This window comes from Aedes aegypti, chromosome 2 (assembly GCF_002204515.2).
Source record: "Aedes aegypti strain LVP_AGWG chromosome 2, AaegL5.0 Primary Assembly, whole genome shotgun sequence".
Taxonomy (NCBI): Eukaryota; Metazoa; Arthropoda; class Insecta; order Diptera; family Culicidae; genus Aedes; species Aedes aegypti.
This window is the reverse complement of record NC_035108.1, coordinates 399,414,167-399,436,219: the sequence shown is the minus strand read 5'-3', so window position 1 is coordinate 399,436,219 and position 22,053 is coordinate 399,414,167. Positions and strand designations below refer to the sequence as shown.

Below are 22,053 nucleotides of genomic sequence, written 5' to 3'. Positions count from 1 at the left end.
CATATTGGCAACTACATGGGCAACTACATATTGATGCAGGCGCATTTTGGATAACAGATTTTCTGAATCCTCCATTTTTCGGAGCTCTCGCAGGTTTCGTAGGAGTTTTTGAGGAAACAAACAAAGATCAGCATGCCAAAACCATGTAATACGAGGAAAGCATTGACTAACGGGATTCGAATTTAAAATTTCACAGAAATATTGGTGGTTTGAATTTAAGCAGGATCCGCATTGGACCATATTTCCCTATATTGTCGATAAATGGATAACATATAGGTCCTACATTTCTACTGTAAGAGTATTTCATGTTCGATATAGCATTTTATAGTATTTTACCAACTTGATGTTAAAACAATGTTCAGTACGAATATGAGTAACTGTAGATGTTATACGGATTGTCATATGATAGAGAACAGAGGTTATGTGCTTGTAAATAAGTCGTTTATATCACCAACAATTAAAGCCAAGCCACAGTTCCGATACCAATAAAAGTAATAAGAGCCTAAATATAAAGTTTCTACTGTACCCTGTCCGAAACAGTGATCCTATATTAATTGAACTATAGCTTTGGCATGATACTTGTTAGAATAACTTTTTCCCTACACAGTTCAACAACATCCTTTGCTCCTAAATCTATCTCTTTGCATATTTCCTCCACCATTTGCAGTTCATCTTTGTCTGCGGATAGCGCTCCAGATACGGCAGGTGTCCTGCTGAGTTTCGGAGCGGGTGTTGGAACCAGTTGATTCTCCTTCGTTTGACTTCGTTCTAGGAAAGCGTTGCGCTCTCTGTTGTGCGGATGCTTATCTACCTCGTCCAATTCGAGCACCGGAAAGACACAAGCATCTCTGTTGGAAAAGATTCCAGTCCACTCATCTCTGGTTTTGGTTCGGAAGACAGCCTCGAGCAGATGTCGCGCTTTATCATCATCTTCATACTGCGATATATTGTTCGGCAAATCCAGCCCTTGAAGGAGTTCTTTATAGAACTGAGGTTCCAACGCACCAACCGACATGTACTTTCCATCCTTGGTTTCAAACGTATCATAGAAATGGGCTCCTGTGTCCAGAATGTTCTCTCCACGAGGCTTACCCCAAACAGGGAGGCTCTGCGAACGTATCAGCCAACTGCCAACATAGGCGGCACCTTCCACCATAGCGTGATCTACAATCTGACCTTTCCCCGAGTGATGCCGCTCCAGCAAGGCAGCCAGAATGCCAAAAGCACACAACAAGCCTCCGCCAGCGAAGTCAGCCGCCAAATTGATCGGAGCAGTTGGGCGTTCGCCTTTTCTACCAAACAAAGATAGTATTCCCGACAGGGCCACATAATTGATATCATGGCCAGCTCGAGCCGCGTGGGAACCATTTTGTCCGAAACCGGTCAATCGAGCGTAGATAAGCCGCGGGTTCTCGTTCATGATTTCAGTCGGCCCTAAACCCAACTTTTCCATCACTCCCGGTCGAAACGGTTCTATTAGCACATCGGATGTACGACATAGCGATCGGACTATTTCCACCGCTTTAGGTTTCTTCAAATCTAAAGCCAACGTTCTTTTCCCACTCTGAAGCACATCCAAGCTGTTGATCGGCGTCTAGAATAATTCAAAATTAATATTGAGATGTTCGTATTACGATGCCCTAGTTGAAGAGAAACCTTATCTATTCTAGTGACAGTCGCTCCAAAGTCCGCCAATACCATTCCGCAGAATGGTCCGGGTGCCAGACCCGCGAACTCCAGCACCTTCAACCCTTTTAGAGCCATTTCCTGGGCCAATGGTTCTCTCAGAAGTTATGCAGACTTTTTTGGTTTTAAGTGGCCAAAGGTCGTCGAATCGTTGATTGAAGTTATACTCGCTAAACACCGTTCGGTCAAAATTTATTCTCTGATTTCCACGCACGACCACCACACACAATCGTCATTATTTTTACGCAAAGGCAGCACACGCTCAGATTGCTGTACACAAAGTAGAGTCAATGATAGACAAAATCACACTGCAATGAATTTTATTGTGAAAACTACTGAATCCATGCACCAACGTTTTTCAGCCGACTAACTCTACCAGAACATAGTCAACAGCATTAAACACGAAAAAATCGGTGTATTTGACCAGAGGTATTCATGAATGTGAATATACTTGATCTGACAAATTTGGCATTATATATTTATTAACGAGATTTGCAGGCTGATCTGGCTCATTTCGGAGCGACTATACTGTGTGGTATGTGTCATCTGTTTTTCTGTGCTGGTACCGTAAACCGGGGGAAAATTGATCACTAGGGGTACCGGGGCAGTATGAACACCCGGGGCAGAATGGACACCCCCTGTATCTTAGCATAAGAAAATAATTTTACACTTTCAATGCAAACAATATTTCAATTACCTGTCGGAAGAGTAAATTATCCACAAAAATTTCAGAGAAAATGTTTAAAGCATTGATTTTAAACCGAAAAACTGAGCATGATTTTGTTTGGTTAGAAAATTATAACATTCACACCTCATCAAATAAGGTTCCAGGGTCAAATGACTGCAAGTTGACTAATAATGTAGCACTTGATTGAATCTTCAATTATTTATGCTATATTCAAAAATATTGTAGATTTTTTTCTGGTACTTTAAGACATTAAAAAACTTATATGAAAATTTCTTATACTGTTGGGGCAATATGGACACCGGGTGATAAAGTAAAGCTGACACTTGAAAGAGAAAGAAATATAAATTCAAACACAAAATTATCCAAAACTATTTAGCATTTGATGCAATGATTATGATGCGGAACCACAAATCGATTGAAAATCGTCAATTCTTAATTAAAACTAACCTGGAGGCAATATTGAAAGCATTTCTACGAAAAATGTCGTAAATTGGTTTTAATCATGTTTTCAGTAGCACAGTGACCTGTCACTATGGTTCCCTGATTATGTACTTCATTTTTCGAGGTTTTTAGAATAATCGCGGAACAATTTTCCTATAAATGTAAGGGTGTCCATACTGCCCCATGGGGGTGTCCACTTTGCCCCGCTAGCGACTACCAAATATAAGCTTTCTTTTAACCTTTTTTTGAAAACAAAATATTTTTTCCCAAATTTTGCAACAGTGTTTAACAAATGCTTAAGAACTTTAAGAAACATACTGCACATAAAATACAGTAAAATATTCATGTATTTACAGTCAAAATAGGCAAATTCCTTAGGGTGTCCATACTGCCTCGTGTTCCCCTATTTAACAACTTTTTTACTGTATTGTATTGTTCTCAGACCTTCCTTAGCCGAGTGGTTAGAGTCCGCGGCTACAAAGCAAAGCCATGCTGAAGGTGTCTGGGTTCGATTCCCGGTCGGTCCAGGAGCTTTTCGTAAAGGAAATTTCCTTGACTTCCCTGGGCATAGAGTATCATCGTACCTGCCACACGATATACGAATGCGAAAATGGCAACTAAGGCAAAGAAAGCTCTCAGTTAATAAATGTGAAAGTGCTAATAAGAACACTACGCTGAGTAGCCGGCTCTGTCCCAGTGGGTACGTTAATGCCAAGAAGAAGAAGATTGTTCTCAGAAATTCAAAAATGATAAAAATTATTCCGACAAAATCAGTACTCCATTGATTTTTATCAGTTAACTGTTTTTTTAGTAGTTCCCTTTCCTATTCAATAAAATTAGCGAGTAATGAGTAAATGGAATACCAAGTGTGCATTTTATGGCAATATGGGAAGAAACTAATATTTATTAAAATTACCAAGAACAAAAAACAAATGGTTATTTGAGGCTGAAATTTTGCACAGCTCATATCACATATTGAGTGAACAGTTCTAACATAATTCTGATAGGAATTTCATTGTTACTACTATCCATAACACAATATTCAAGGGACAATCGACTTATAGAATTATCGAGTTTTAGAATAAACCAGCACAAAAAAGCCTAGATCAAACAAACTAATTTATGTATTTCCAATGCTTTTATGATCACTTATGCAAGAAAGAAATTTCAAAAATTCGTTCTTTAGGTGATTGTAGACGTGGCCAAGGTCATAATTGACTTTATGCATCCAATATTGCCAGTATAGATATGTTAAATCTTATTAAAATAAATAAAATTTTTAGGCTGACAAAATCGGGAAACAAGGATCTAAAATCGGGGGTAGACAAAATCGGGGGTAGACAAAATCAGGGGCTGACAAAATCGGGTCATTACTGTACGTACCTTCAAGTGGCTTTTACGAAATTGAAAAATATATACCTTTAGTACCCTACTCGTTGCAGTGCAGATCTTGATTTTTATAGCGCTCGTCGTATTTATCCGACTAGACAAACCTCTTTGGATAAGTAAACTAATAAATACTGTTTGAAGCTGATTGTGTCACCAATCTTACTTGAAAAAGTTTAAGAGTGCGTTCATTACGCACAAAACAGTTGATGTTCAGTTATTTTTAGTTCGTTCATTCATCGGTTTATTTACGTTGACGGTCCAAAAGTTACTGATGACAGCCGTTCGCTTTTCTCGCTCACTCCAAACGAAGAACGAGACCATCCGAGATTTTCCGTTCGATTACTGTCTGCATGTGGGTGTGTGCGTGTCATACCTCCTCCTAATGAAACGTGAAGCAGCAGTCGAGATCGTCGGGTCGCTGCCTCATCGCGAAGCGGATTTTTCCTTTATTTAGTTTATTTTAAGTTGTTTCTTCGGTTCGGTTGCACTTTAGTTCGATCGTTGACAATGCTGGGCGCAATTTGTGCTAATTTTACGCTGGTTTCCGTTTGGATTCGGTTGTGAAAAAGTGACTGAAAGTGGCAACAATTTCCGTGGGATGGGGATCTTCGAAACATAATTCGAGAGAGTTGGGCGAAAGAATTCAGGACACATCCCGACGAAAGCCCGAAAGAGAGCGGTGTGTCTACGTTGGGCGTAGGTGTGAACGGGATGCATACAGTCATCGTCGTCATTGGCAAAAATGTTGGGCGTACGGTTTTCGAAGCCGTGCGTTTGTGTTGGTGTATGAATGAAAAATTGTTGTGAACGAACGGCTACCAAAGTGCGCTGGGGCTTGGCCCTTTTCCTTCAAACGTCGTCGTCTCCGTGTTTGGGAGCAATCATCACCCGCTAGTGCTGCAACAACATCGGTAATAAACGAGAGGGAAAGAGAGAGCGAGCATTGATTCATTGAATGGACTCTTGATGATGATGGCGATGGGTTAACGCAAGCAGCGGTCTTCCACCTACCATCAGCTTAAGGTATCCACGGTGCTCCCCAGACCGTTATTATCAGAAAAAAACTCCATCAAATCTGAGCTCACCAGTCGTTTTCTGTGATTAAGTTTTAAAAACTATATTTTAGCTTTTTTTGAAGTCACACCTTTTAGAAAGTGTAAGTCCACAAATTCAAAGGAAATAGGGTTGCATGGGGCAATATGCATTGTCGGGGAAAAACGCTTTACAATTTTTTTTTAGGGCAAAGTACTTTTGAGTAAAATATACGACGAAGATTGATAAAACGTTGTAAGTGGTTAACACACTCAGAATTTTACAATTTTACACAATAAATAAATTCGAAAAGCACGGTTCAGATTTTCCATTGTTGTTTTGAAAATAATTTTGAAATCTTTTTTGAGCCTTGGTCATTAAACAGATTTCAGAGTATGGTTTAATTTCCGATGAGAAAATTTGGCGAAATAACGATGATTTCCATTTTACATACAGTTTTCAGTTGAGCTTCTGATTATGGAGGTCAGAATAACTATCTAACAATCAAAAAAATTACAAAACGTTGTTCAAAGACTTCAATTTGGCAATTAAATTATGTACAATTGTATCATCTTATGAGCGAAAATCATTGTTAATAGGGTTCTAAAATGTTTAATGGAATCTCGTTATTTTTCAATAACATGAAAGAGCATGTTATTGCAACTACCTCAGCAATTTTTCCCGCTCAAATAACGGCTATATCATATTTAAACTTTAATTTAAAAATTGGGTCCATAAATGAACCTTGACACTTTTGATCATGTTTGACGACAAAAACACCACATGGGTTTTAGTTTTAACACTGGGGTTGTACCTATCTGACATTTCGGAAGGGACACGGAAAACAAAATACACCCAAAATTTGAGTTTAAGTCAAGGGGTGTGACAAAATACAACAAAAACATAAAAAAAAAATTTGGACTTAAACTAATGAAAAACATTAAAAAAATGAGTAAACATGTGTTTTTGGCCTAAGTTTAAGCGTTTGGCACTAAAATTAGGACAGGGCTGGGAGCTGGTATTTTGGCATAACCAAAATTATATCCCTTTCTGTCCATGACTAGAAGCTCGTATTTCTTCAATCAACGATCGTCTAATAGCGATCCAAACTACTATAATATTAAAAGACATGGCAGAGGCTTCTTATGATAGGTAACGACGGTAGTATAAATGAAGTAATTCCAACGAGTTTGTGAATGGCAGTAGCTACGCTTAATACTAAGACAGGTTTGTTCGTTATTATGACTGCGAGGTTGAATGGATCGGCCTTCACGTCGATCGTAACAACTTAAGCGATTACAGTTATTAATTGGTTGGCTGTTATTGATGAGAAAATGTTATGTCAAATCCAAATGACACAGACCCAATGTTCTAGTGATTCTTAACCTCTAGGCAGAGTTTCGAATGAAAATATCGAAAAAAAAAATAGAGTTAAGCGTAGCCATCAGAAGCTCTAATGTCTATTTCAAAGATTGAACAGACCTTCTAATATCGTTTATCATGTTTACATGTTTTTAATGCAAACTGCTGTTACGAGGACAATTTAAGACAAATAATAGAAAAGGCCTCAAGCTAAAATTTAAACAAATCTGTTTTCTTTTTGTTTTGGTGTGTAAGAGTCTATTCTTACTGAAATATATAATAAAAATTCAAAAATATGCATGAAAGTGGAAAACTATATTTTTCTAAATAATCTAATCTTATTTTCTAAATGGTCCAATCTTACTTTTTAGCAAACCAGAATATGCGATTCCTGAAAAGGGCATATTTTTATATTTGATAGAAACCGAGTTGAAGCCTTTTGAACAAACAACAAAATTGCTACTAGATACTGTTGTATTTTGTACCATACTATCTAATAATATCTGTATCAGCCAGTTTTTACTTCACAATTTATTAACAAAAAGACGATTTTGTTAAACTTGTATGAAAAATAACGTTCAATGGCATTATTAATTTAACGGAATCAATATTTCCATACAATTTCTTGAAGAGAAACTCCCCAAGTAACCACAACGCTCAAGCTGCAATTAATGCATATAGTCCATTTTACGCATTTCACGAGACGTTTTTGAACAGCTGATCGCTTATTTTATGAATGAAATTTTGACAGAAGGCGGTGTCGTTATGTGTAAAAGTAACAGCAATATCATCAGTGTTGCCGTTTCGTAAAATGGACTATAAACGGTGTATCCAGCTTTTTGAACGCGCTAATGGCTGTTGCAAACACGCTCACTTTCTGGTAGGGATCAGTCGATTTGACGTTTGACTTGTAATTTGTAATTTTGTAATTTGAACTTTAATGACATTATTAATTTAACTGGGGTCGTTTTACATAGTGGTTATCACGCTCAATGGTATGGGTGCCCTAGTGTAGGTGTGGTTGTGAACCTTAGAGGAAAACAATATGCACTCTGTCTCGAAAAACACCCAGCTCTTGGGTGTAAATATTTAAAATTGGGTAATATTTCCATATGCATTCTGATGAGTCTGGCAAGGCTGTGCAAGTTTCGTTGAGGAAAACAAAGCAGGAAAACAAACAACAACTGTGTATGATGAGCGTATGCAAGTGTTCGTGTGTTCAAATGCCACTAAGCTCTATTGAACGAACCCAAGCCAAACGTCACATCGACTGATCCCTACCAGAAAGCGAGCCTTATTGCAGCAGCCATTGGCGCTCGTGAAAACCTGGATATGTACAATTCAAGTTGCTTTAAAATGGGAGCCATATTGAAGTTATAGCTTATAACATTAATTCTACATTTGGTGGGCCCTTTCCACTTTAAATCAACTTTAATTTACATATATAGTAATGCAAGCTTTATATAGACCGTTTATTTGCATAAATTGCAGCTTGAGCAGCATGGTTACTTGGGTGGCGTGGCGTAGCACATATATAATTTTCATGGATGATGAATTAAATGTTTAATCGACCGCTTTAATTCAACGCACAAATCATAAGGGCCCAAAATCTTTTGATGAATCTCGTTTTTTAATAGGATTTTTGGCTAAAATAATAGTAATGAATGCTCATTGCTTAAATCAATTTGTTCAGCGACATTCTGGACGATAAAATAGTACCATAAAAGGGTTGATTTACAAATTTCATAACATTAAAAATCGCCATTTTTGATACCCACCCACCCCCTTGTAACGCATTTTGTATAAATATTTTGAGCTTTTTGTGTGAGCTGTAACATCCTTAGGGCATCCACCCACCCCCTTCAATGTTATGAAATTTATGAATGGGCCCCAATGCCTAATTTCATAGTATATATTTGAGTTATTGTTTTACAAAACTAGATCGCATTTTTACTTTTTGGAGTTGTGGTCTTTTCAATTATTCGTCTTGAATTAACTCATTTGTCATAAGCTCAAGTGCTATAAGACATAATCGAGCTGGCTTATGATATAATTATTATGAATCATGAACTAATTTTGAAAGCAGAATAATCTGGATAACGAAAAGAAACTTGAACACTCACATTTAACATTTCTTTAACTTTACTCTGCTACCAAAACACCTAGAAATTTGAGCTTACTATTGTGTGCTGCAAGAGGTTTATAACTCTGAGAAGATCTGTTTATATATTACTGATTTCCTTTGAATTTGTGTACGCGAACTTCAAAACGGAGATTTGATGGGGTTTTTTCCCGACAATAACGGCCACGGGAGCACCGTGGATATCCCTATGAGCTGGCTGTACTGGGGCCACTTCTACTAGTAGTGATAGCGTTCGCGGACGAATAACCTGTGAGAGAACATTTTCGGAAAAGCATCATAGCGGAGGAGTCCGTAACACACATGAATCATCGAATCATGATGATGATGACGAAGCAATGGAAACAATGTGCGGACAAGTTGACTGACGATATTTGAAGGACATTAATTAAAACGAAGAATGCATTATTTTGGAACTTTGCGTTTCGAATAGACGTGTGAAATAATTGCAAGAAAAAACCTTCAATGTTGGCAAGAAGGATCCAACGACTGCTTTGGACCAGGGTTGCCACATTTCAATCTGTATTTTTTCTTCCAAATATCTGTATTTCTGTATCCTAGAACAAAATATCTGTATTTTAAATCTGTATGCTTCAGAAAATGAGCTAGAAGTAAAAATTAAGCAAGAAATTCATGAAAATACCAATCATTTGTAACTACATTGCGGAATTGTAACATCAAAGGTTAAATTATAAAGTTTTCAAAAATAAGAAATTTCATTTTACTCAAAAATCTGTATAAATCTGTATAATTTTGGCCAAATTCTGTATACAGAATCTGTATATCTGTATTGTAACAAAAAATCTGTAATCTGTATATACAGATTCTTGGTCACAAAATATTCGAGAAATTCTGTAAAATACAGATAAATCTGTATATGTGGCAACCCTGCTTTGGACCTTCAAGTGTCAAAATACAGGGTGCGCTATCGAATAATAATAATACAGCCATTCTATCAAAAACCGATCTAGTGGGTCACCAATTCCGTTAAAAATTGCTATTTTGTTCCTTATCCGAAATAAGGATATACGTGTTTTTGTTTTTTTTTATTGGGGCGACCATTTCCAAAATAGGGTGATCAGAAAAATCACGATTTTGCAAAATTTTTATTTAATAAATAAAAAAAATCAACTTTTGAATCGTTCGATCTATTTTCAATCTTTTTGGATTTAATGAAAGCTAAAGATTTTAACTTTTCAGGAAAAATATAAAATTTCACAAAAAAATATTTTTTTACCTGAAAAAAAAAACAATCATTTCCGTTTTTTCGTGTTTTGAAGGCCTCGGGACCAAAAGGGCTATTGCTGTTCTCATTTTTTCTTGAAAGTTCAGAATTTTACTCTTGGCCTATCTTGATGCATAGGAAATTCCTGCAAGAAATCGATCAGAGAAGCGCTTTTTTCTTATCGCAGTATGCAGTTGAAAAGAGATGAAAAGAGATCTTCAAGGAATCGGCGAGAAATTTCTTTAGCGATTCCTGTTCAGCAGCAAATCAGGCTAAAAGATCTAAAATTTGAAGAAGATCAATTAGCGATTATTCATAACAAACTAGTGCAATTGTTTGTTCCCACACATATACGATACAGGGATTTCAATGGATGTTTTATACGAGTTTTCAAGGAAATATGAAAGCTGTTTTAATAATTATTCGAGGACATTACAATAAACATAATTAAAGATATTTAAAGTTCTAATATCTAGGGTAAGTGTTCCCTTAGTTGTAGGTGTTCCAAGGGGTGTTCCTATAGTTGCGGTAGTGCCGTTTTTACTGATTTTATTACATTAACCACAGAATCGACACTGCCAATTGACGTATTGGTTTGTTAATACACGGAATAGTTGAAAACTGATGAAATATCTTTAAAATTGCTAAAACTTGTTTTACTTGTACCAATAGTTGCGGTGCTTAGTACCTCCACTATTGGTACATCTACCCTATCGATTTTTTTAATTAAAATAAATTCGTATAAGTTTATCGTAAACTAGCAACTTTTTAAAAGTTTTATATTTTACTTACATGCGAAAGCTACAAAAAAAAAACAAGTTAAGATTTTTGTAATTCGTTTTGTCGCACCCAGTACAGTTCCATCATTGTTTCCATTTGCTTCCATGCATCACACAATAACAGCAACTTTTCACCTTTTGAACCCATAGATAACATCAGATTTTGCTGTAGAGAAGAGTGTAAAACAAAGGCAACGTCATACGTGTATTCGTGGAAATATTAATACAAGGCTTATCTAATCTGAAGCAAAAACAAGTGTATCGGTTGACTGGCAGCAGAAATATTAAGTGATCTACTAAGAAGAGTGTACAACTTGCTTGAAGAAGAGACAATCCAACAGTATAGTGAACCATACCGTGGCCAGAGCATTATAAGTATGTGTGCTCGTTATGAGAAGTGAGAGCGCGCGCGGATTGCATTAATTATAATCAGTTGTGTTTCAATAGAAGGTCTTTTCTGGTGACTGAGCGCTTCTGCTCTGCGAGACGATGGCAATGATGGTGATTCACAGAAGCATTAGTACCCGTTTGCGGCAGTCAGTAGTAGTGTGCAGCAATGTGAACGTTCAATGAAAGCGCAAACAACAAGTGAAAATCTTCAAACAAGAAAATAAACTATCGGAAAAATGGGAGATGCCAAGGTGAAGCAACCATACTATGGCACTCCGCCCCATCACCAGCAGCCGACTACTTCTAAGGCAGCCGTCGTTGGGGGACCCACAGTGACCGACATCCAGAAAGGGAGTCCTTCCAGTTTGAAAAGTGCGAGTGGTGGTACGAATAAGGAGGATAACGCAGCCAAAAGTCCCAGCAAATATGATCAGCTCAAAGCTCGAAAAGCTGAGCTGGAAAAGAGGCTTAACGAAAAGTATGCCCAGCTGCAACAAATTAAACGCGAAGAGGCTCAACTCATTGGTATGTATCCGAGTGATTTCAGTGCTGGCATTGGAAGTCAAGATCAAAACGGAACGGCACCCACCTTGAGGCGAAAGATCGGTACGAGCTTTAAGCTGCCGGAAAATCTGCTAAATAATAAAGAAGATGACATCAATAAGCTTCTTTTGGAAAAACAGATACAACAGCAGATATCGGAAGCATCCCTTCGGTTAGCTAACGATTCGGGTCAATCTAAGTCGGTACGAAGGACGCACAATCAAAACTATGAAACTGCTCAGCAGAAGTTACTAGCAATCAATCAAAATTTAAGCGTACTCAAGAAACGTCAACAGCAAGCTGCTGAGCAGCAAAAACCTCCTCCTGCAACGCGCGACGACATAGATATTCATAAAAGTAGCAACTTTAATCGATTTCGATCGAACAGCAATAGCAGCAGCATGATGATGATGAATGTATCGGAGCGAAGAAACTCAATCAAATCCAATACATCGTCGAATCACTCTAGTAATTTAAACAGCTCGATTGGCTCCGCATCGAAGCAACAGCAACAGCTTCTGGTACAAATCCCTGGCCAGCAGCATCCAAACCACTACCACTCGCAGCAGATATCTCCTTACTCGATTCACTCGGGAACCCTATCGGTAATGCCATCGGGTTCACAAAGTATGACTCCTGCTGCCTCAGCTGCGATGGTATCTCAATTGAGTATGCTGAGGCATCGCGTTAGACACGACAGCTTCAGTGGAATGATCAGCTACGATCTGAGCGGTGCTTCTGGTGACACAGCTAAATTGTCCCCTGTGAGTAGTGGCAGTGGGCACCATCATCATCCTCACCCACACCAGCACTTCCAACAACAGCCACACCAACAGCATCAAAGCGGTCCTCATCGATTGAACAAACTGATCCAACAACAATTGCACAGCTACAGTCCTCCTCCGGGTCATCATCCACATGGCACTAGTCCAGGTTTCGCACTTTCACCCCCTGCCAGTGGTGGGTCGTCATCAGCCAGTGGACAAGCCTTTGTATATGATGCAAAAATGATCTCTAGACTACAACCTCCTCCTCCACCACCACCACCCGCTTCAACATCCTTGAGCGACCAATACTTCTGCCCAAACGTTCAGCCCGGCTTTAGCTATGACCAACAACAGGAAGGAGCATCAGCGGGTCTCGGTGGGTATTGGATGTTACTCGAGACCGGCGAAAAGGTGTGGTGTGCAGTAGACAACCGCTTTGCAAGCCTAGATCGAAAGCAGGGCGGCGGCAGTATGAAGCTTTCCCGTTCTAAGGTAAATCAACATGCGCATGCTGCACCTACCAAAAGCAATTCGATGGGAAATTTTGATTTCATCCACAAACAACAGCAACAACGGCATCCTTCGGAAGACTCTATTCAACCGGATACAATTTCGGTGACATCTGGCTCCAGTGAACACAAAAAGCGGGAAAAGGTTTGGCGGGAAACTTCACTGGACAGCCCCGTCGTGAAGCACAAGGCTCTCCCTTCGATAAGCGTAAATCCTCCAGCGCTTCCTGCATACCCAGAACCCCCGCCACCGCCACCTCCTCACCATAGTAGTTACTCATCGCATTCCAACTCCGTACAAACTCCTCTACATATTAACACCAGTAGCAACTATGGCTTATCGTCGCCCTCATCGCCTTTGCTACTGTCACCTCAGCAAATGATGTACTATCAGCAGAAACAACAGCAGATTTTAGAACACCAACGGCAACAGCAGCAACTCCGAATAAGACAACTAGAAGAACAGAAGCATCAAGCATACCTATTAGAACAACAGCAACACCAGCAGTTGCTGCAGCAAAAACAACTTCGATCACCTCCTCAACTCCCGAAGCACCACCACTCCCAATTCCCACCAAATGCATATGCTGCCAATCAACAACAACAACAACGGCAGCAACAACACGTGGATCTTCTTCCTCATTCACCTCAGTACTACGATAGGGAAAACCATAACCTCCCTCCCCACTACTACCAGTCCCAAGAAGCTCCTCCCCCGCAGAACAATCTCTCCTCGCGCCACCCAGATCTCCTCATATCTCCAACCCTCTCAACATCCTCTTCCAACACTCTCACATCCCCAACCCTACGACCGCAATCGTCCGTTTCTCCAACGCCATCCACAATAACGACCACTTCCGCCGGACCGGGATCTGGTTCGGCATCCGGTATCCACTCGACGCCGGACATCCAGACGGAATCGCCGAAAAACGTAACAGTGGTGCAGCAGGGCAAAATACAGCCCTACAAGGAAGTTACCAAACCGTTCGAGATGTCCGATTTCTACAAATACTCCACCAAGTACCGACAGAAGCAGCAGCAGCAGCAACAACAACACATGCAGCAGCAACATCATCCGCAAGGTACCGGGGGAGACGACCTCAGCCCCAATGGGAACAGTTCCGGTGCAGGGGACGTCATTCAGAAAGTGGTCTACCAACCACCGAACCCATCGATATGCCACCCCATCAACTACAACTGAGCAGAAGTAAGTCTGAGCGGATAATTATGTTTTCATATTGAAAATCGTTTGTTAAGGAATTACAACATTTATGATACAGTTTGGTCGGTCGGCGTATAATTTTCCAAGAAGAAAATGTTATCGTTAGACTGGTAGATGTTACTGGGGGGAGCTTACTTCGAAATAGGTACATGATTGGGAATTGTTGTCCCTGTCACTGATTCTCTTATCATCATCATCATCATCAGACATTGCATCACGATTTCCATGTTCTTCTCAAAGCAAACAAATTGAATGGATTTGTTGAAAATTGTTCTCCGACTGTAACACTTAGCTTTCTGCCAGAGGCGCGTCCTCGTTCAATACCAAGGGTAAGACAAACGTTTGCAAATATTTTGTGCACATTGAAGCTTAGAAATAATTTAACCCTATGGAATCCTAGACTGGAATTTTCAAGTTACTGTATTTGAAGAGCTCATACGCCAAGGGATGTAAGTGACATTTTGGTCGGTTTTGAGTTGAGGAAATTCTTCTGTTTCCAAGCCAGAGTGTCTACTCGTTTATTGAAATAAAATTCCCTGATATTTCCAGGTTTTTTCCAGGTCTTAGCAAAAAATTCCAGGCTCAAGAAAAACTCTTAAATACTAATGATTATCAAATTTTCATTTTCATTTTCATTTTGCAGCGTTTGGTGGGGCAATGAGAGCGCAAGTCAGTCCAAAGCCGGGGTAAGGGATAGGTAATGGCCGTAATAGTCTATGCGGACCACTTGAACACCATCGGAAAGGATAAGAAGGGTTGGGGTAGGGTATAGGGAATGGAGAAGACTTGACACAGTAATGCGATTAATGCTGCAAAATGTAAATGTGCTGAAAGCAATTTAATTTGAGTTTTGAAGTTTGATTTGACTTATTAAAATTCCAAATAGATCGGCCATTGTACAAGTAAGAAAGAATATGCTGATCGCTTTCTAGAAATTTTATAAACAACAAAATAATAACAATATGAGAGTGATGCTAAGGGCTGCTGATGGCACAATGCGACGCTTTAGGAGATTTTGATACTGAATGAACATTACTATACAGAGCGCAATTTAATCGATGGTGATAACTTTACAAACTTTATCTGTTTTTACACTGATTGACGATGCTGATGTATGTAAAAATATTTAAAAAATATTTGATATTAGTTCATTTGTTTGTGTGATCTAGGTGTTAATAATGGAAAAAATTTACATACCCTTGATTAAATACTTCCCTGACCAGAAATATTATATTTTGAGCGCCCTTTTCGAAGCTATTCTATCCAGGTATCCATGTACTGCTTTCAATCCTGAAATTATTCTTATTGTGCATGCTCATGCATTATATTAGTGATGCTCATAATCATGCAACAGATAAGAAGGAGAGAAAAAGAGAATATAGGAACAGTGATTAGTAATGAGTTAATTATGTAGTTTTGTTAGAATTATAAACAATTAAACAGCAGTAATGAATAACTTATAAAATTACTTTGCAGCATAGCTGAGCCTTTCGGGACGTAAGACCGATGTATAAAAATAATTTGTTTCGAAATTGTCCGCGTGGTCTTCTAGTGCCCCTATTAGATCAGAATCAGTCATAGACATACATATCGAATGCTCGCCATGACCCTATGACCAACATTTGTATATGTATAGACTTAGCTGATGTGGCTTTTCTAATAGGTAGTTCTTTCACTCATTGATTGTCTTCAAAACCTTGTCAAGTATAGAAAATTGATTTTATTTCATTTATTACTACATTAAAGCTACATTGTACTTATTAAGTATTAGGTATTATTTTATGTTTTTATCACTATTGATATTATCAAGGCCAGAATTCCCAGTGAGTGAAGAATTTTATAGTACTAGAACACCATAGAAGATCGCTTAACATTACCTAATCATGGAACGGCTTTTTGCTCTATTATTTTAGGTAGATGCTATTGATCTCCCTTTGCTCCTATCCGCAACCCGGTGCACGCGCCCTGTTGGTTTTCGAAAACCTCGTAGAAGATTACAAACCGTCAATGGCATTCCCAATCACTACCCCACATTGCACATTCAAGGGTCTGATTGTGCTCCTAACCCACCCTCAGTCTGTAATCTTCTCGCCATTTTGAAATTATATTTTCCCGAAGTGAAAGTAATTTTGATGAGTGATAGCGTAGTGCAGCCCTACTGCATAGTACAGTAGTTTAACCAGAATCTTTAGGTCAGAAGATAATATCTAAATTTTGTAATAAAAAGGTTGCCATTGCTTTGAAATTTACCCAACATCTAATCAAAACTACTAACAACAGCGATCAATTATCAAAATTCATCGCTCCCTGGAAAATATAATCCCAAGCCCAGGGAAATACTAATGATTATCAAATTATAAATTTTAAATGAATTTTAACTCATTTCTAACAGTAGATCTTAAATGGCTTCAAAACACATTAACAAAAAACAAAGATTTCATTAGTTCTTTAGTCATTATTTTCCAAGGAATTCCCTCTACAATTTCATTTTAGAAACCTCAATACAATATGGATTTTTCGAAGGAGAACCAAAACAAAACACCTCAGAGATTTCATTAGGAATTCCTCCAAATATTCTTCCATCGCTTCAAAAATACCCGTTTGGAACATCTAAGAAACAGTATCTTCTCCAGAAAGCACCTCTGGGTCTTCCTTAGAATCTCCTACAACATTGTTTTTCAGAATATTCAAGTTGAAATTTCTCTGTGGATACTTTCTGGATGTACCCTAGATTCCTTCTAAGATTTCTTAAGAAATTACTCCAGTTATTCTTTGAGATATTTCCCAAGTAAGTCTTCGAATATTTTTTTCAGGCATTTTTAAAAGAATATCTCTAAATGAATTAAGGGGACGGACCTGGTGTAGTGGTTAGAACACACGCCTCTCACGCCGATGACCTGGGATCGAATCCCATCCCCGAGATAGTCACTAAAAAAATCAGTGACGACTTCCTTCGGAAGGGAAATAAAGCCGTTGGTCCCGAGATGAAACTAGCCCAGGGCTAAAAATCTCGTTGATAAAGATAGAAAAAAAAAATCTAAATGAATTTCATGAAAATTTTTCAGATATTGTTAAATAAATCTTTGATAAAAAACTGGACGAGTAATATTTTAGAAGAAAACCTAAAGTAAACTCCGATGAAGTTTGTGTGTGGTTTAAAGTACATAACTCTTGATGAACAAGGATCCCTGAAACAACTCCTTGACACTTGAGGAAGTTTTAGAAGATTTCCTAGATCAATTGTTAAGATATTGAAAACAAAAATCAATCGAATAGCTTATCCCGTAGGATTTTCAGAATTCTAATTCCTTAAATAACATCGGAAGGAATTCTCAAAGAAGTTTGTATGAGAATGATCGGAGTAATTACTGGAAAATTTGCAGTGGTGTTAGCTGGTGTGGAACCTTGAATAAACTTTAGAAGATTTCAAGGGTATTTTATTCGAGAAATTCATTGGAAAACGTTTGGATGAAATGCTGAAGAAACTCCTAGAAGCATTATGATGAATCGACGATCGAGTTTATTGAGAAATCCTTATTTCCCAATAGATTTCCTCGAATGACCTCGAGAAACTGTTGGAACGATTCCAGGAAGTAACCATGGATGAACTCTAAAGGAATTTACATGAAAAAGCGTAGGATTTTTTGTGGGGTTCCTTGGAAAAATATCTAAGCGAATTTCTTCAAAACAATTTCTTCCTTGATGAAACTTCTGTATATGAATCTTTGGAAAATTCTTTAGAGCAATAACTAGAGGAATCGATTGAAGAATTAGTGTATAGTTTGGGATAGTTTTCGAAAAAATAAATCAAGGAAATAAATTAAGAAATTACGGGAGCACAAACTGGAGAAATTCCTCTAAGCATCCTTTGAAAATTCGCTGGATGAATTTTTGTGATAATTGGTAGAGAGAACTCTACAAAAAAATCTAGAGAACATCTTTGAAAGCATTCCAGATCAAATCTCTTGGAATTACTGGGATATTTCTTGAAGCTTTTCATCGAGGGATCTGAGAACGAAATCTAGATGAGCCTGTTGAATAGTCGCATTATAGTCTCTGAATGTTACAGTGTATAATTTTGCATCAGGATTAACTGCAAGCAATATAGTGACTTTAGAGACCATTTTGTTCAAAACAGAGACTTTAGAGATCAGTGGCGACTCGTAACCTCACTTTTTACCTGTTCTACGATTCTAAAAATGACTATTTCGACAAATTTAGATTATAAATCAAAAAGTTTATTATTGCAATCGTCCTTTTTGACGAATCTCTACTCAATACATGCAAATTTGTTGCTAAAATTCAAGAATTTCTATTCGTGGAACAAATAGATTTGAGGTTAGGGAATCGCCACTGTTAGAGATCTTCCTTCAAAAATAGAAACTTTTTCAAGACTTGCATTGAAATAGACACCAAATATCTTAAAAGAGAGGTTTGCCAACTCTGCAAAGGACATAAAATGTTTTTTTTTTGTATTTCATTAGAATTTCTACGAACAACAGGAATGCTTTAAATATATTCTGAGATCGGGCTGAGATCTGACGAAAAAGGTCTACTCAGAAGTTTTATTAAAAAGTATTCATTTTACTAGTGTGTACGTAAATTAATCATTACAATTTCATTGCGGAACATTTTCTTTGTTTCAAGCATCAAAATACTGCTATTTACTTAAATTAGAGTTACTGAAACCATGGTCGTTTTCAAAAATATTTTCTAGTTTTTCAGATATTAGGTGTTACGATGCATTGTTTGACGACTACAGTCTACTTACATGCAAGAACCGGCTTATATGAAGAAATAAATCTTAGTTTACTACGGAATTCAAATTAATGTGTAAGAGAATACTTTTCTACGAATTTCATAATACTTTCAAAGCTCAAAAGTTATTGGTTGATATATTAGAAAAGTATGGTATCTTGCCATATAAAAAAGGAACGAATAATTTTGTGTGTGTTACGATGGCGGCATGTTAAAAAAATCGATTTATTCCACATTTATTCGTTTATTCAAAATTGAATCATACTTAATCCTATTCTGATGATTATTGATGGGTTAGATCACTATTTACCAATCATAGTTAAACTTTCAACATTGAAAAACAGCATTTCATACTATTTTGAGGATCCGTAGCTCAACATTGTAATGTGCTGAAACATTTTCGAAATCAGCTTAAAATTCACCAACCCCTAATTTACTAGTCACATGATTTGATCTTTGAGACACGCAACAAAGATAACATTTGTTAAGCTGTATAATATTACTGCTACCTTTGAAATCTTTAATCATGCAGATTCATAACCTGCAACAAACATTTTTTCGGAACTACTAATAATCGATGATTTTAGTACTTTATGACAAATATATGGTGAATTATTTGAAAGCATTTCACGGAAAACGTTCAAGTTTATTAATGCACTGAATCGTTCAAGTAGCATTTTGAAGCGGCGCAGCCGAGATTTTTTATATTAAATAAAGTGTGCAAAAATAGTTTCGAAATAGTTAATCGTGAACATATTCAGCCATGAATTACTGTTTTTAAATTATTTCCCTGTGTGTGGCCAAAATTCCCTGAGAATTCCAGGTTTTTTCCAGGTTTAATAAAATTCCCTGAAGCGGAAACAGCAAACCCGCCTATTCCGGGACAAAAAGCGCCGCCTGGAAGAGATGGAATGCCAAGAGATGGAGTTGCTGTACCGTTCTCAAGAAACGCGGAAGTTCTATCAGAAGCTCAACACATCCCGCAAAGGCTTCGTGCCGCGAGCTGAGATGTGCCGGGATAAGGATGGGAGCATCTTGACGGACGGACGCGAGGTGATCGAAAGGTGGAAGCAGCACTACGATGAACACCTGAATGGCGCAGAGAACACAGGCACAGAAGGTCAGGACAGCGAAGGCGATGGCTACGTCAGCACAGCGGATAGCGGAAATCAACCAGCTCCCACGATGGGGGAAGTTAAGGATGCCATTCAACAGCTCAAGAACAACAAAGCCGCTGGCAAGGATGGTATCGGAGCCGAACTCATCAAGATGGGCCCGGACAGGTTGGCCGCTTGTCTGCATCGGCTGATAGTCAGAATCTGGGAAACGGAACAGCTACCGGAGGAGTGGAAGCAAGGCGTTATATGCCCTATCTACAAAAAGGGCGACAAACTGGAATGTGAAAATTATCGTGCAATCACCATCCTAAACGCCGCCTATAAAGTGCTATCCCAGATTCTCTTCCGTCGTCTATCACCTATAGCAAACGAGTTCGTGGGAAGTTATCAAGCAGGTTTCATCGACGGCCGCTCGACAACGGACCAGATCTTTTCCGTGCGGCAAATCCTCCAGAAATGCCGTGAGTACCAGGTCCCTACGCACCATTTGTTCATCGATTTCAAGGCGGCATACGATAGTATCGACCGCATAGAGCTATGGAAAATCATGGACGATAACAGCTTTCCCGGGAAGCTCACAAGATTGATCAGAGCAACGATGGACGGTGTGCAAAACTGCGTGAAGATCTCGGGCGAACACTCCAGTTCGTTCGAGTCTCGGCGGGGACTACGACAGGGCGATGGACTTTCGTGCCTGTTGTTCAATATTGCGCTTGAAGGTGTCATGCGGAGAGCCGGACTTAACAGTCGAGGCACGATTTTCACGAGATCCGGACAATTTGTTTGCTTCGCGGACGACATGGATATTATTGGGAGAAAATTTGAAACGGTGGCAGATTTGTTCACCCGCCTGAAACGCGAAGCAACAAGAGTCGGGCTAATGGTGAATGCGTCGAAAACAAAGTACATGCTGGTTGGCGGAACTGAGCGCGACAGGACCCGCCTAGGAAGCAGTGTTACGATAGACGGGGATACCTTCGAGGTGGTGGACGAGTTCGTCTACCTCGGATCCTTGTTGACGGCTGACAACAATGTTAGTCGGGAAATACGAAGGCGCATCATCAGCGGAAGTCGTGCCTACTATGGGCTCCAGAAGAAACTGCGGTCAAGAAAGATTCACCCCCGCACCAAATGCACGATGTACAAAACGCTCATAAGACCGGTAGTCCTCTATGGGCATGAGGCGTGGACTATGCTCGAGGAGGACTTGCAAGCTCTTGAGGTTTTCGAACGCCGAGTGCTAAGGACGATCTTCGGCGGCGTGCAGGAGAACGGCGTGTGGCGGCGAAGGATGAACCACGAGCTCGCTCAACTCTACGGCGAACCCAGTATCGTGAAGGTAGCTAAAGCTGGAAGGATACGCTGGGCAGGGCATGTTGCAAGAATGCCGGACAACAACCCTGTAAAGATGGTGTTCGCCACGAATCCGGTCGGAACAAGAAGGCGTGGGGCGCAGCGAGCTAGGTGGATGGACCAGGTACACCAGGACCTGGAGAGCGTGGGTCACAGTCGAGGATGGAGAGAAGCGGCCATGAACCGAGGGAATTGGCGAAATATTGTTGGCGAGGCTTTATCAAGATAATTGATGTAAAGCCAAATAAGTAAGTAAGTAAAATTCCCTGAGAATTCCAGGTTTTCCAGGTTTTTCCAGGTAGTAGACACCCTGCAAGCGTTCTAACGATGTTTTCAGGTGACTTTTCCGCTCAACAGGAGAAATAACATGATTCTTAGAAAACTAGCTTGTTTTTTTTTGACTATCATACAATTTGTATAGATTGAAAAATTGCAGTAAAAGTTCGAAGTAGATCTTCTCAAAACTAGGTTTATTTCGGTTTGCTTCTAACCCTCTCATTTTCATACCAGTCGTTACAAGACTAAGAAAGCTTTCCGTCTTTAAATAACTAGTAGCGACTGAGTGCATAAAAATAGAAAATTAGAGACCTCTTGCCTGAAAAAAGAGATTTAAAAAGAACCAGAAAGAGGCTGGAAAGAGACCAAATAGGA

The 22,053-nt window shown here is 39.0% G+C and overlaps 2 protein-coding genes across 3 annotated transcripts; one reads left to right on the top strand and one right to left on the bottom strand.

Moving 5' to 3' along the window:
* Nucleotides 1-66: 66 nt before the first annotated feature.
* Nucleotides 67-2,035, bottom strand: LOC5577547 (alpha-methylacyl-CoA racemase). The gene is made up of 2 exons (XM_001656513.2): nucleotides 1,657-2,035; nucleotides 67-1,594 (listed from the first exon to the last, which is right to left on the bottom strand). Exons 1-2 carry the CDS (start codon nucleotides 1,762-1,764, stop codon nucleotides 560-562), a joined length of 1,143 nt encoding a protein of 380 aa, XP_001656563.1. The 5' UTR covers nucleotides 1,765-2,035; the 3' UTR covers nucleotides 67-559.
* Nucleotides 2,036-4,280: 2,245 nt separating this feature from the next.
* LOC5577548 (dendritic arbor reduction protein 1) lies at nucleotides 4,281-14,235 on the top strand. 2 transcript variants are annotated; one of them, XM_021847104.1, is made up of 3 exons: nucleotides 4,281-5,115; nucleotides 10,893-12,934; nucleotides 13,010-14,235. In XM_021847104.1, exons 2-3 carry the CDS (start codon nucleotides 11,369-11,371, stop codon nucleotides 14,150-14,152), a joined length of 2,709 nt encoding a protein of 902 aa, XP_021702796.1. In that variant the 5' UTR covers nucleotides 4,281-5,115; nucleotides 10,893-11,368; the 3' UTR covers nucleotides 14,153-14,235. The 2 variants fall into 2 exon arrangements, with proteins under 2 accessions (XP_021702796.1, XP_001656564.1); XM_001656514.2 differs by having other exon boundaries at nucleotides 4,282-5,115; nucleotides 10,893-11,117; nucleotides 11,190-14,235.
* Nucleotides 14,236-22,053: the final 7,818 nt, after the last annotated feature.

Coding starts and splice junctions, on each gene's coding strand:
- LOC5577548 (XM_001656514.2), top strand. CDS start 11,369: ATGGGAGATGCCAAGGTGAAGCAACCATACTATGGCACTCCGCCCCAT.
- LOC5577547 (XM_001656513.2), bottom strand. CDS start 1,764: ATGGCTCTAAAAGGGTTGAAGGTGCTGGAGTTCGCGGGTCTGGCACCC. Junction 1,595..1,656: donor CTGTCACTAGAATAGATAAG/GTTTCTCTTCAA, acceptor GAATTATTCTAG/ACGCCGATCAACAGCTTGGA.